The 15,223-nt window shown below is 34.2% G+C and overlaps 1 protein-coding gene across 7 annotated transcripts; it reads right to left on the bottom strand.

Annotated features, from left to right (window-relative positions):
• Positions 1-175: 175 nt before the first annotated feature.
• Herc4 (HECT and RLD domain containing E3 ubiquitin ligase 4) lies at positions 176-14,694 on the bottom strand. 7 transcript variants are annotated; one of them, XM_053748142.1, is made up of 21 exons: positions 14,372-14,694; positions 13,863-14,031; positions 13,356-13,595; positions 13,002-13,158; positions 12,425-12,533; positions 12,051-12,182; positions 11,417-11,599; positions 10,989-11,012; positions 10,265-10,345; positions 9,214-9,402; positions 8,924-9,103; positions 8,233-8,367; positions 7,853-8,014; positions 6,971-7,168; positions 6,495-6,764; positions 6,013-6,190; positions 5,350-5,528; positions 4,804-4,995; positions 4,149-4,291; positions 3,644-3,752; positions 176-3,355 (listed from the first exon to the last, which is right to left on the bottom strand). In XM_053748142.1, the coding sequence occupies exons 1-21, from the start codon at positions 14,435-14,437 to the stop codon at positions 3,203-3,205; spliced, it is 3,249 nt and encodes a 1,082-aa protein (XP_053604117.1). In that variant the 5' UTR covers positions 14,438-14,694; the 3' UTR covers positions 176-3,202. The 7 variants fall into 7 exon arrangements, with proteins under 7 accessions (XP_053604117.1, XP_053604118.1, XP_053604121.1 ...); XM_053748143.1 differs by having other exon boundaries at positions 6,971-7,147; XM_053748146.1 differs by lacking the exon at positions 10,265-10,345.
• Positions 14,695-15,223: the final 529 nt, after the last annotated feature.

Genomic DNA, 15,223 nt, shown 5'->3' with positions numbered 1-15,223 from the left:
AACGGTAGTACCACAGTTAATTTCTGATTTTATGAAGTTTATTTATTTTTTAAATAATAAACTTCGATCGAACTATCATTATCAAATATGCCAATATATGCTTTTTTGTACGACGGTAGCAGACTTAAATGAATAATTTCCAACATGTGTTTAATGAGGACGTAATAAAATGCGCTTTACATAAGAAAATATTATATTATGTTACAATACATACAAAGTGTGCAATCCACGCCGTGCCAGCTGGTGCACAATGGTCTGAACAATCAGCGGTCTAGCCAAGCTACATGTTTATTTACAAAAATTGCACAGTGGGACACACGCTAAAGTAAATATCAACATTAACGCAATTTTGGTTTAATTTAACTTTATATACAGATAGGTAACAAATAACCGTTACATAAATAATTGTTACATAAATGTTATCTCGAAAAATTGTGATTTCAACAGGAATGTTGATGTGTATTCGAAACGGAAATGACCCATTCGTTTTACGTACGTTGTATGTTGTTGTAACAAATTAAAAAATGAAATAATTATTTATCGCCAAATTCACAAGGCATGTTTTGCACTTCGTTCAAAATACGTGATGTCCCATCGCACAGCAATAATATCAATACAAAAAGTGATCCTACAAGGGCTCCGCTATTTTTGAGTTGTGGAACCATAAAGCATATTGTCACTCGTGAGTCAACGGTGTATGCTTAATATCACAGATGTAACCATGTTATGTACACATTTATTATGGCTACGTTCCTGTCGCGACTCCGATAATTGTTAAATTCGTAACCTTCTAAGGCTGTGCGTCCATCTTGAGTAATAAAAATCATTACACAATTTTAACAATTTTCTAGATCTTAAATAACAAATCGAGACCAGAAAATAAACTGGACAGATTTATTCACAAAATAGGTACAAGTAACCTTAATAAAAGCCCATTTTTAATGGATATATTGAAATGGCTCAAACAAAATATTGTTATAAGATCTCCTGTGGAATGTAACTAAGTCCACCAGTTAGCGAGATTAACTTTTTTAAATATTTATTTGGAGACGAACATACAGCCCTAAATTCAAAACATTATCTAATCTAAATTGTATGCAATACCTACAAATGCAAACAAATAAATGTATAATAATATAAAATCACAAACATAAAAAATTAATAATTTTTAATATCGATAACAATACAATATCAAACGACATAGTAATCAAATGCTCTTATTTGATTGATTATGAGCACAAAGGCACCAAAAAACAAGGAACAGATTTAATTGCGTCAATAGTCATAAGGAATCGGATTATCAAAGTATGTTTAATTAACGAAGCGACTAAACGTCGCTCTAGATTAGCGTTGAAAATTACGAAAAGTACTTTTTGTTTTTGCGAAACTTTCAATGAATGCGATTTTTGCGAATAAAACACATGTAACGTTTAAAAGAATCCATCTGCATGATTCCGTTTTTTTACTTTAACCGATGTTATGTATACATTAATTTATCTGTAGTTTTACCGAAAGTATTTTACATGACATTTTCTAATTGAGAAATGCGCAAGACCTTGTTATTGAAAACATTAATATCAACATATTTAATAAATATTACTAATAAAACTGACAAACCAAACCAATTTCGATTATCTAAATCTTCTACCCGGTCAACTGGTAACTGAACATATTTATTGTCTACTTCCTGTACATGAATAGCATTTTTAACGTGTTTATAACATTAGGTACAATCTTCTCAATTTCAAATCTTCTTTATTATGTATAATATAAAACCCAACTCCAACAATAAATGCAACAAACGGGTAAACATAGGAATTAGTCACCTAATCATATGATAAACTTACAAATATTTTAGTTCTCAAAACATCACGTAAACGATTTGTGTCACACCAACTATCGCTCGCAAACTTTATTCTACATTTAAAAACAAAACCTACTGTGTTTAACTGATGTCAAACTTTTTATGTCTAGGCAGAAATACACATGCAAGCTACTTGCAAAAGTTGCAAGCGTTTCCGGTCCATATCGGTGGTTCTGCCCGTGCCCCCTTCATATAGTTTTGTCCTTCACATTGCATGACAGTAAATAAAATGGCTCGATATTTCCTTGCAAGCCGGCCGCAGACATGTCATTGTATACACATGCTAGCTTGCACGTGCCTGTAACTAACGAACAAGCGCGCAAATTACTAGCATGCGCATTTCCCCCATTATGTAAGAAACTATATTTATTTATATTGACAAATATCTTGATGTTACGAACATTTCGACGTTAAAATGGAAAAATTCTTGTCTTACCCCAAAATTTACTACGCGTGTAAGGAGCTGGCTGTTCGTGGCATATTGATGGCATATATTGGATACAAATGACGTAGTGAGTCAAAGTGAAAAAAAAAAAGAATACACATGTTAGCCATTGATCGTCATTTCAATTTGAGCAGTAAATCACAAATTTAACATATGTAGCCATCCTTATCTATGTCCCAACGTGATGCAATTTCCCAGATCTAATTGAAATGTACAGTGTCTTCACTGAAAAAGTAAGACGTATCATAAATTTAACTATTCAGATCTAGCAACTAAAAAAAGTCTGTGTCATACATAACAATTCACGATTATCAATATAAATTGGAAAAGTCTAGCGACATTACTGATGTATTAATCATTTGTCTTTTCAGTCTTAATTTGGGCGGACTAAAATAGAGAAATAGGTTTACGCGTTTTTTTTTGTTTTTTTTTTTTGCGTAAACCCATCAACCCAACTAATAGATCGCGTCTAACTTTATGAATGCATCCACGAACGTGCAAGCAATTGACATTCTTTTATTTATATGTGTCAAGCTAAAGTCAACATGCAAGTGACATTTTGAAATTTAATTTCAACCCAATCCAGCCCTAAAAAGCGGAAGTATCGATAACGTACAAACTGTTCAATTACGCATTTTTACTGTACGTATAAAATCTCTTTTTCATTTTAGGCAAGTAAAAGTCTAACGCACATTTGAAAACGAGTAAAGGTGCTGTTATACCAAGCGAGTGTATGTACTTCAATCCCCACTCTAGCCAGAGTGGAGATAACATGAGTATTCGCTAGGTATAACCGCAAGATAGTATGAGTATTTGCACGGTATAACCGCACCTTTACGAAGCGCGGCGTACACTTTGGGAATTTATTAGTATATGGACTTATGAGGTGTTGTTCAGACTAGGGAGAAACCCTGGGTTTGCTGTATAGCCTGCAGTAGGTGGTACTTGAGGCGCTCCTTAGTTTTGTACCGCGGCAAGTCTAACAGGTTGAAGCATGTGTGGGCTACGGGGAAGTAACGCTCGTCTGCTACTGCTTGGATTCTTATCTAGAAATAATGAAAAAACTTTTATTCGACAAAAAGTAAAACCAACCATCAGCGAAATGAGTATATTATTGCCGAAAGGGACCAAGCTCAGCATATGCTGTGGCCCAGACCAAAGGGCTGGTTTTCAGCTGATACCAAACATAGAGGAGGTATAAAAGTCCAAAACACTGACATAATAAGCTTTAAAAAGTACAAGAAGCATGTAACAATCTATGACGTATTCATAAGATATCAGATATTTTAATATCTCCATTTCTGTCCCCTTCCTAATCCTAGTTTCATACTCACTTTTATGTCTCGCATGCCTTGAATAGGTACCCGGTCGCTGCCCGTTAAAAATAAAAGGAACTTTTTCTTGTCTTCAATCGACAATTCATGGAACACTTCCCAGAACCACCTGCAAGGACATAAAAATAAAAAAATGTTTTCTTTCAATACACTTGCTCAGTTTCGACTTGAAACAAATCGTGTATTTCTTCGAGCGTCCGCGAAAGTGTTGAAGCGATTTAGTCATACTGACGTTTATAGGACTATAAAATAAAAGGTCCTGGCGTGTAACACGCGAGTATTGCACGTGTTACACGCCTCGCTTGTATTACAATACACCTTATAAGAATAATAAAAAAAAACATTATATTATCTTCGCAAAAATCAGTCTTATAAAATAAATTCTGAAAACTATATTATATTGATGTTTTGAAAATGTTCAACTTTGTTCGGAGACTAATTTCTGAAACAGGTTCCAATAATAACCTGTGTACTACAATGATAACGAAAGTTAAGCAGTACTGACCGCACTTGAGGGTCGGAAGAGGTGTAGCCGTTCTTGTACTCGCAGTTGCCCTCGAACACATCCCAGTCGTACTCCTCGTTGCCGATCACCACCGACATCAGCTCATGCGATCTGAACAGTTTGATTATACTGCCGCCGCACACCTATAAATATTATTCTTTAAATCATGTACAGTTGTCTACTTAGTTATTACACACATATTGTAGTGTATATTACACACATATTATGAGAAGTACGCCTATCGCGTCTGTCTGTTTGTATCAACGCGATAAACTCTATTATCAGACGGTTACGGTTTTCGCCAATACATCGTGTCATTAATGAGGAAGAAAAGAGGAGAAAGGAATATCCTAAGTATCAAAAAAATAAGACAGATGGAAGACGTGAGGGAAACTTACGATGTGAAAGTAAGTTTATCGTCTGTCCTTCTTCACGTCAAAACAGTGCATTAGAATTCAGGGATTTTTAGTTTGGATATAGTTGGGAAGCTGGAGTGTGACATAGGCTACTTTCCTTGGTAGATCAAAGTCGGTTCAGGCGTTTGGCTGCTAAGATGCCACGGACATACAGACATACAAATACACTTACTCTTTCTGTCGTATTGCGTTGAAAATAAATAAGAAATAAAAAAACGAATTCGTCAAAATATGCGAACCTTTTGGAACCCCTGATTGAACGCCTTGAACTGATTCTCGACGGATTTATTCAACAGGAAGTCGACATACAGCTCAACATACTCGTTTTTATTGTCGCTGGTTACGGGCAAGTTCACACCATCTTCTTTCAGCGGGTGGACTTCTATTTGATCAAACACTTCTGTGTTTACTGCGAAGCAGAGGCTGAAAACCTGGCAACAATATTTATATTTAGTGTAGGATACAATATCTGAAAAAAAAAAAAACTAAGAATAATTTCTCGACGATTATTCTTCTTGTAGTGCATCTACAACTACATGCACTTTATTCAAGAATGGCTTGAAACGACATATTTCAAGCAAATGCACTCAATTGCTTTCAGTACGGTGCGGGTTACGGACGGTTACTAGTTAGCTACAACATACGTAACGTGGTTCTGATGTACAGTTACGTGCGAGGATGGGGAATTTAACCTTGTCATATACTACAAAAGAAATCTTATTATTATTTTTTTCTGTTAGGCTGCGTTGGGTACAGAATCCTAAAAATCAAGATGAAATACATACATCTTCAACATCATCATCGGGGTAGTCGAGGAGACTCTTCAAACTGTTAGCGAGCGTCGGGTACAGGTCCTTGAGGTCATCCAACATCACAGTTTCACCCAGCAACTTCTTGTACAGCACGAGCGGAAACGGAACGTAGATTATTATGGAGTTATAGATAGCTAGACCGTATATTGCGCCTGAAACATTTTAATTTTACATTCAGTTTCTTAAATCACTTTATTCGAGTCTGTTATTATGTTAAGTACAGTCACAGGCAAAACATTGACCCCGATGTGGTAGTAAGTTAGTAAAGAAGGTGTTAGGTTTTCTGCATCCAACTATAAACAGAATAACACGGCGACTTTTTAATGACGATGATAAATTATTGCTGTATAAAATAGGCGAGAATTTGCCACTAGACGTACTGGTGTAGTGAAAGGTCAAGTTCCAGAAAAAAAAAAATGTTCGTGTTGTGCGCACGTGTGTAGGCTATTTTTAAGTCAGTCATAGTAACAGGAAATCACGTGGCTGTCATAGTAACAGGAAATCACGTGGCTTGTCGCCAACTAGTGAACGAAAAAAGCCAAAAAGGTAACCGCCATTGCACAAATAGTGGACTTTTGTCTAGTAAGAATAAAATAGAAAGTAAATAAAGGACGAGTGTATAAAATTTTCCCTCACCTATTAAATAGTACATAACGTCGTCTTCAAAGGGGTTGTTAGAGAACCAAATCATATTGGTCTCCTCAGACTGTTTGAACATGCCGTACACAGGGTCGAATATCTCTTTGAGAAGCAACAAGAAAAACTCTTTTTTAACCCCGCCTGCATCTTCAGCTTCCTCTCCTTCAAATGTTATCTGAAAATATACCAAGGATCTTAAGTTTAAAGCTCACGTTGACTTATGAAAATGGCAATCGTTTATGGTAATTTTTAAGTTATTATATAAAAGCATCTCCTCATTATTTTAATTAATTAACAAACAGTATATGTTTGCTTATATCACGATACTCTTCGAAAAATTTGTGATGTTCTGAACCAACCAATCACATTGCGGCGCCGTTGTCGTTACTTCACAATGCTACTCTGCAATGATTAGTTGACTGACTAACGACGGCCACACAATACGAGACAAAGAAAAAAGTTTAAAATGTAGTACTTACTCTTAGTGGTTTCTTCAGCTGTGAGCTATCATGATTGCTGATCTGCAGCATTGTATCTCTCACTAGGTGGTTCCTGGACACAGTCAGATTCAGGAACTGGTCTTGCGTGTGGTACTCGTACGTGGGGTCGAATATGAGACGCGTGAACATCTGTGTGGCCGCGCGGTTGATGGCCATCTGCATTTGGAGCTGTTGGTCTATCTTGAGTAGGAGCGACTTGCATGTGACGTCGAATAGAAACGGATAATTGCACATGTGAGGCTGTGTGGCCTGGAATTATATAATGTGAACTAGGTGCTATTCTAATATTGATTAAGTATTATATTAGCTGTTAATTATGGCTACGCCTACAGTAAAAAAATATAGTCTAGGCCAATCATAGGAATTTTTTTTTACTGCAGGTCAGCAACTGTAAAATTCGGATTCATACTTACGCCTTGCAGGTCAGCAACTGTAAAATTCGGATTCATACTTACGCCTTTATCAGTTATCCAGTTGATGTAATCTGTAGCTATGTCAACGTGATTACACAAGTCATCTATGTAGAAAGATTCCGCTGGTATCTTTGGTTTGTTCGTGTTGTTGAAGTTAATCTTGTGCAATGTGGTCAACAAATTTAATATTTGAAGAATGCTGTGTGTGAAGTAAATTTTCTGGAAAAAATAATATACCATCTGAAATAAATTATATGCCGATATAGTTAGTTTTGTGTTAAGGGATTGGTGGGGCCATTAAGCCGCATGATGCCGAAAAGATTAGTCAAAAAAGTAACTACTTGAGTTCTAACTGATGGCAAAATATCAGTGGCAAGACCACGCAATAGCTATAAGGGGTGGCAACTACTAGCGAGGGATAAAAGTGGCTGGAAACAGAAAAAGGAGGCTTTCACCCAGCAGAAGAAGCTCATAGCTAAACATAAGAAAAAGTTAAGTAACATCTAAATTGTCTACATTGTCTAACGTAACAAAATATTTAGATTTAAACATTTGAATTGGTATACCTACCATTACTTTTTAACGTAAGACACATTTTCAATCATTGAAATAGCTTCCTACTGTTTATATATTAATGGAGGTTTTAAGATACGGTTTTCAGGACAACATTATAATATTTAAATGCTATCATTTTTACAGCCGAATAGTAGGATTGAAGTATTTTATTTCTGACTATAGGTAAAAGGTTCAATAAGTTACTCCATAAGGTCTAGACCTTCTCTTTCTTCATCCTTCTTCTTCTTTATTTTTAAATTTGAACATAAGCGGACAAGTAGTTTTTAGTGAGAAACATTGAAAAATAAAAATCCTTTTTATAATATTAGTAGTAACTAGTACAAATAGATGAAAAGCTCGTCTTCTTACCTTATTGGCCCGAACAACAGGTTGCATAAGTTCATACACTATAACACTCTTGAAAATATCGACTAGCCTCTCAAAATATTCCGAAGGTTGCGCCTCCCACCATCGCTGCACTATTTGTTGAGGTAGCGGCGACAGATTGTTGAATGCTTCGGCAAAAGGGCCCTGATTAACATAAGGATATTCTTTAGCTCAGCTACTTAGCATACGCTAAATATGAGACTTATTTATAAATTTAGTTTCAATTACATTTTTTTTTTTAATGATGTCAAAACTCAGTAGACATTCATAATATTATTTTTTGTTGCTAAGACGTTACAGTAGTGAATGATAACTATTTTATTTGATTTATTACTTTATCTGATATATAATAGTAATATTACCTGTAACTCTGGATGCCGCCTAGGGTTCCTCATTTCGTGGTATACAGGGAGTATCAGAAACATTCTTAGCGCTTCTACGTCAGGTGGCGATACTTTCATCTTCTTTATGATATTCTCTGTGAGGTGATTAAATATCTGAAATTATTTTCATTATTATTATGTGAGAAAATTAAAATGTATACTGACTTTTATGTTTCATGATGTCTGGCAAGTGCGCAAAACAACAATAATATTTTCGATTTATAACACTACGTGAGCAATCTACCGCCATCGACTGTGGTTGTATCTCTTTTTAGCACTGTAATGATAAAAAGAGATAGCCTTCCATCTACCCAGGAAAGAGCGTGTGTTTCAGGAAATAATAGTACGATTTTATTTATTTCTGCAATAAAGAATAAACAAAAAACAAATTTAAATATCTTCAAAATAACGTCATCCTGGCAGGTATTTTTATTTTTATGTATATTTTAGACGTATTAGATAGATATGACACAAGAATTACACCTTCAAAGGTCACAAGAATATATAGAGGTACATTTCAATGACTAGCGTCATTCTTGACTAGCGCTGTGCCACTATGGAAATTTTCGAGAAATTTCTTCGATTTTTTCCGATATTTTTTTAGAAACCTCCGAACATTTCTGCTGCACATCACTAATCGTGATTGTACCAGTTACTTCGAACAACTTACAAGTTCCTTTATTGAAGAGTTTTCGTACCGGCTTATGACCGTAAATGCTTCTTCGATGACTTTGAGATCAATGCCTGGCGTTTTAGAGTTGCAGCCGAAATGTCCATTATTTGATAAAAGAAACGATCCGTTTACGCATGCCAATGAACCAAATGCCGTTTCTAAATATGCCATTAAATCCTGAAAATATAATTCATAGCTTTAAAAAAAAATACAAACTTCACCGCAGCCTTTTCTTCAAAGTCGTCTATTCGCAAATGTAGGTAACTTAATAAACCAAGCACACTTACCTGATTTACAACATCACTGTCCTTGTAAGATTCACAAGCGTGCAGTTTTGTTAAGTTTAACGTGATAATTTGTTTATTTGGATCTGGGACGCGGAAGTCGGTTGTTGCCTTCTCACAGTTGGCGACCAGGAAACTGTGATCGAAACCAGCAAACACTTTCAAAGGACCACTGAGAATTTCCGACGAAAACTGAAAAAAAAATCTTTTATTCGTCCCAGTTCAGTTTTTTGCATTCACTTGCATGCTTTATTTAATCAATATAATACAAAATTAATTAGTTTTCTATTTTTCAAATACTTTTGATCGTAACTATTCAGCCTCACTTATTAATTTTACAGAATTTTCGAGTTAAAGTTAAAAAATGGTTTTATGAACAATCTACGCGTAGAAACAACTACTTGCATAAATACAAATCATGAAATTAAATTAAAATTATTTAAGTATAACTACCACGTCACAACATATGATAAGATAGGATAAATACGATATGTGTAGTATATGCGGTCATGTGAATGAAGGTATCCATAAATTAATATACAAAATGTATAAACATATTGTTAACTTATGTATAAATATAATCGAAATTGTTACCGTCCCCATTTACCCTTTTTTTTTATTTATTTATTGTTGTGCCTCAAAATTACAAGGCTTGTCTATTTTTTTCTTACATGTACTCCAACAAAATAGCAACAAAAATACTTAACATTTACAAAGCAATTCTAAAGAATTGTTGATTTTATTCATTCGTACATAAATATATAAAACACAGTTACTTGAATATAATGCAATATGACTTCTGAATAATAGTATATATAATTTATCTCTTTTGAACTATAAATTAGAACATAAAACAGTTACTGATAAGGAATTAATAAAACTTGTAACATTGGAAGTGGATAATTCAATTAGATTAAAAACAAAACTTTAATATCAGCACATACAATATACATGCTTAAGAATCTACAAAAAATAGTAGGTACAAGTAAGAAAAAATAGACGGAAAATGTATCTTTACACAAGTATACACAAATGTAAATAGAAATGACTCAACATTTCCACTGGGCGAAGCCGCTCTGGTGATTTTTTCAAAGAGCTTCTTGGTTGAACTCTCCAACCTCGGTTTCTTCTTGGGCTAAAGGAGGATAGTTAACTATTAGTTGGAAAATAAGACGTGAAATGTAGCAAAGTAGTCCTGTGATAGCAGTGCTAGGCAAGCTTATAGTTCGTCTTTGTAGAGTTTGTTTTATAAAACTGGTAATTTATACACATATCACTTATGTTTACTATGGAATGCTCTTATTACATAGAGAGACGATTTGGGGTTAAGACCTTTTCACATGATTTTAAAAGAACTAAATGAGTGCCATGATATGTCAAAATAAATGTTAATTATAAAATAATCTTGAGTATTAATTAAGGCAGACAACTTAGTAACATAAAACATCTTCATGACGATTATTATACATTTTACAGTTGTGTACAGGCAGTTGTTATAAATTCAAATCGGACTAGGATTGATAAAACTATAGTTCGTTCTAAATTTAAATATCCGATTTGTCATTGTTATTATAAAAACCACCATTCAGAGACAAATAATAATATAGAATAGTGTAATCACAAAATAAATAATTTTTCATGATAAATGATAGAAATGAAACAAATTCTGGTTAAATACTACCATGCCAAATACGATATATGATTGTGATACTGAAGGCAAACAAATTAAATGAGAGAAACAACTATAATAAAATCTACGGCATAGACAATATATTCACCTTACTTTGGCCTGGACTATCTGCCTGCATAAAAAGATTAGTATTAGTACAGCAACATAATGCCTCTATGCTTAGTTGTTTTATATTACCCATTCAGCTGATGGTGTTATTAATTTGGCAAACAATCACCCCAGAAACAACACACCAATCAAAAATCAATAAAAGATAAGCGGGGTAAACCATTTACCCTTTCTATAAATTGAATTCCTCCACCAATATATGCCCGTGAAAAAATGAACTTGAAGAAATGAATTTTCTTAACTTAATTTGACCAAAAACATATATGATCCTATTTTAAATGTTTTTAGGGTTATTTATATTGAACCCAATTGCACCAACGAGGGAAATAGCCCACAATAAGTTCCTCAAATATTTACATGCTTAATAATACAGAAAGTGAAATGTACACATCATCAAGAATAACTAACCGGAGAGTCGTCATTCGGCGTGAAAGGCACAGGTGTGGGCACTAAAGCGAAGGAGATACGTCGGCAGCCCAGCTGGCCGCGCGCTCCGTACCCACACGCCAGTATGCGGTCGCCCACGCGACACAGCACGTGGCGACGCCCACATGCTACTTGGGTCACTGTGCTGCCCATCAGTTCCATCACCTGGTATTCAAATATTTGGTCACAAATTAATCTCTTATCGCGCGCCTATTGCTGTTCATTTATTTCTCTTATCCATGTTAACCATTTTATTCATTTTACCCTTCAGGAACTTGAGTTTAAAAGCATGAGAAGGGTTTTATGTATGTATCTATGAAAATTAACAATGAAATTTAAAAATTCTTGACTTTTATTTATTTACTAGACTAGCGCTCCGGCTGCGACTTCGTCTGTGATAAATAAAAGGTAGTAGACATACTTGTTCATACTGCTGAAGATCAAGTCTATTTCTTTAGCAAATTTAATCAAAATGGGTCCAGTTTTTACTTCACTAACTTTACTACTACTTTACTTACTTCCTGATATCAATACATAAATAATAACTGTTCTGTGAAACAGAGTTTTATAAACATACTATTGTATTGATTTTATTAAGATTGCTATAATAATTCACCTTTCTAGGAACCAATTCATCTCTGGTTGTGCCATGTCCAGTCTGTCCATATTCCCCAACTCCACAAGTAAATACACCTCCATCTAGTGTTAAAAAGACAGTAAAGTCTTCACCACAAGCTATATGACAAACCTGAAATTATATTCAAAATACATACATTTACATACACCTTTATCATGTACCTTTTGACACATAGCATCAATTCATGTCTAATCGAATATCATAATATTTAAATGATTGATTATAAATCACTCATGTAAAGAATCTGTGATGTGTACAAACCTTTTGTCAGTCACTTTTCAGATAATAATTTAATTTATATACCTAGGATAAAGTATTTATAAGTAGAGTAATAAGAAGATGCAAATACATACTTTAACATTTCGTAATGTCTTCAAATGTACAGGGTAACATCTATTGTCTTTGTCCTGCAGTCCTAATTGTCCATGTGAATTTTTACCCCATCCAAAAACTGCACCCGATCTGGAGAATCAATAGTTAAGAAACCTTTGTGACTTTTTGTAATTATAAGGAATTGTCTAGAAAGTTAATAATTATGAGCTTTCATAATTTAAAAATTGAAAAAAAATTATAATTTTATCATTTTTAAATTATTTATAGATGTTTTTATCTACTAACCATCAAAAACACTCAATTGATAATGAAAACTTAACCAAAATCTTTTAATTTCAGAAGTATCAGAACAAATTTGTTTGTAAATATATTACTATACTGAAATATTGTTACACTAGATATTGCCCGGGGCTATGCTCCCGTGGGAATTTTGAGATAAAATATAGCCTATAGCAATCTTGGATAATGTACCCTTCCAATGGTGAAAGAATGTTTGAAATCGATTCAGTAGTTTCGGAGATTACCCACCTCAAACATACAAACTCACAAACACTTACCTCTTTATATAATAGTATAGATTAAAATATCACTACTCACTTAGATAAGACAAATGTATGATTGCTACCGCAAGCTATCAGTGCAAGAGGCACACCAAATAGTGAGGTGATTTGTTGTGGTTTCATTTCTTTGTTTGTCATAGTTCCAAGACCACATTGACCATAGCTATTTGCTCCCCATGAAAACAGATCACCATCTAAAAATATATATATTAAATTTTAAAAAACCTATCAACAGTTAAATTACATATCCATTACAAATTTGCCTATTGTATTTCAAATCCACTATGTTCAAATAAAGTCACAAAAAAGAATATGAAGATTATCATACTATTCTTTTTTTATAGCTAGGTTTTTAGGCTTATCTAAAATAAACTAAAATAACAATACTTACTCATAGTTAAAGCTACAGAATGATAAAAACCACATGCAATTTGTACAACATGTTTAGTTGCTAGGCCCTTAACAACAGAAGGTACATTTTGAGAAAGTGAATCAGAATTATCTACTCCAAGTTGACCCATGCTGTTACAGCCCCAGCCATAGGGAATCCCCCATTCATTTACTGCAAGAGAATGCTGTATTCCACAAGCCGCTATAATAATCTTGAATTCTTTAAATTTTTCAACCAGCCCTGAAAAGTTCAAATTTAGTGAATATAATATTTCTTGAATATTTAATACTAATTGATGTCCACCCATGGTGGCCTATATTTGACCTTGGGTAATTATATATGTATGTATATATATTCCAAATTTTATCAAAATCTGCCCAGAGGTTTAGCCAAGGAAGCATGACAGACAGGCAGACTTTCACATTTATAATATTAGTTGGATGCAAGTAAAGCAAATAGCATAGAACAGACTGAAAATGTTTTGAAATTTTTTATTTAGGTACCTACCTGGAGATTTTCCATCTTTTTCAGTGTGACGGCCAAGTTGACCAACCTCATTACTGCCACATGAATATAGATGTCCACCCTGGGTAAGGTATAGTGCATGGAACTCCCCAGCACTCACTGACCAGACATGATTGCTTTCTTTCCATTTAGATAGTGTTGGTTTTATGACCTTAATAGAATAGTATTAAAAATTAAACATTTATGACTTTACAAAACAGTAAGATTTAAAAAAATTGTTTTACTTTTAGTTTTTCAAAACTGATTACTCAGCAGGCAGTTATATTTTTGTGGAATTATCCATATAGCATTTAGCCATAGTACAAAATAATACTTCTCGAATATTTATCAACAAAAACTCACTAGAAATCCTTTAGATGGGCCTCTCCCATTACTGAAAATTGTAACTTAATAAGACTGCTATAGATAATTAGATTCCTGATAATACCTGTCCAATATTACTTGCTAAAGATTGGTGTTTAGTTAAAGGTGTATTCAATGCATTTACTTACCAAGTCAATAGCGTCAGGGCTTTCTATACACAATTCATGATGAGTTCCATTACCCCAACAAAACATTTTTGTATACCTTTTAATCAATGACTCTTGATTTTACAAACTATTGTAGTAATTGGTGTATAACCTCAATTGGAAGTTATCTATTTTATAAGGAGGGACGCAGATTTTGTTTACTGTGAATCTCTTAAACAATATTACTAAGTATTTATTTGCGTTTGCGAATGGGACATCCTGAACCTGAATATTGTATTAATCGGCAATCGGATAGTTTAGGTCGAGAAAAATCCTGAGTTCTCGACCTTCACCCGTCAAATCTACTGTCAAAACTGTCATATTGATGTGCTTTGCTGTGTCACTGTCACAAATTGTTTATGGCACTCTCTGGTTATGGTACGGTACTTACCGACACAACTACTACGGTACTGAGAAAAACAATGGGAATAGGGCCATATTACGCAAAGCTCAGCGCAGATAGCGCTACTGGTACAACCAAGGTACACAAACATTGCCAATGGAGGCGCCAATTTTCAATATCGTTGCAGATTTACGACCAAAAATACCTTCTAAGTAATCGTGGTGCGAGTTTAAAGGAAAAAGGAAGGATTTAGTGGATTATCCTGAAAATAACACTATTTTATGTTATGTTCTGCATTATTTGGTCAACTGTGGTCATAAACTGATATAAACTTGATTTTCACTGAAGATCTTATCTGTATGAAGTCCATATTTTAATAAGACTTCACGTGTGAAGTGTTCCGAGCTTCTTTTCGACCGTTTACTGGCTCGAAAATTTTATAGCGTGAGGCGTATCCCATAGTTTTCGAAATTTTTATCTTATGGAAAACG

Source organism: Plodia interpunctella, chromosome 7 (assembly GCF_027563975.2).
Source record: "Plodia interpunctella isolate USDA-ARS_2022_Savannah chromosome 7, ilPloInte3.2, whole genome shotgun sequence".
NCBI classification, from domain to species: Eukaryota; Metazoa; Arthropoda; class Insecta; order Lepidoptera; family Pyralidae; genus Plodia; species Plodia interpunctella.
Note: the sequence above shows the minus strand (reverse complement) of the source record. Positions and strands in the feature narration are given on the sequence as shown.

Excerpts from the sequence above, each read along its gene's own strand:
- Herc4 (XM_053748142.1), bottom strand. The coding sequence starts at position 14,437 with ATGTTTTGTTGGGGTAATGGAACTCATCATGAATTGTGTATAGAAAGC. Across the intron at positions 10,346-10,988 it reads ATAGTCCAGGCCAAAGTAAG|CCCAAGAAGAAACCGAGGTT; the intron begins GTGAATATATTG and ends ATCCTCCTTTAG. Across the intron at positions 8,015-8,232 it reads GGCGGCATCCAGAGTTACAG|GGCCCTTTTGCCGAAGCATT; the intron begins GTAATATTACTA and ends TATGTTAATCAG.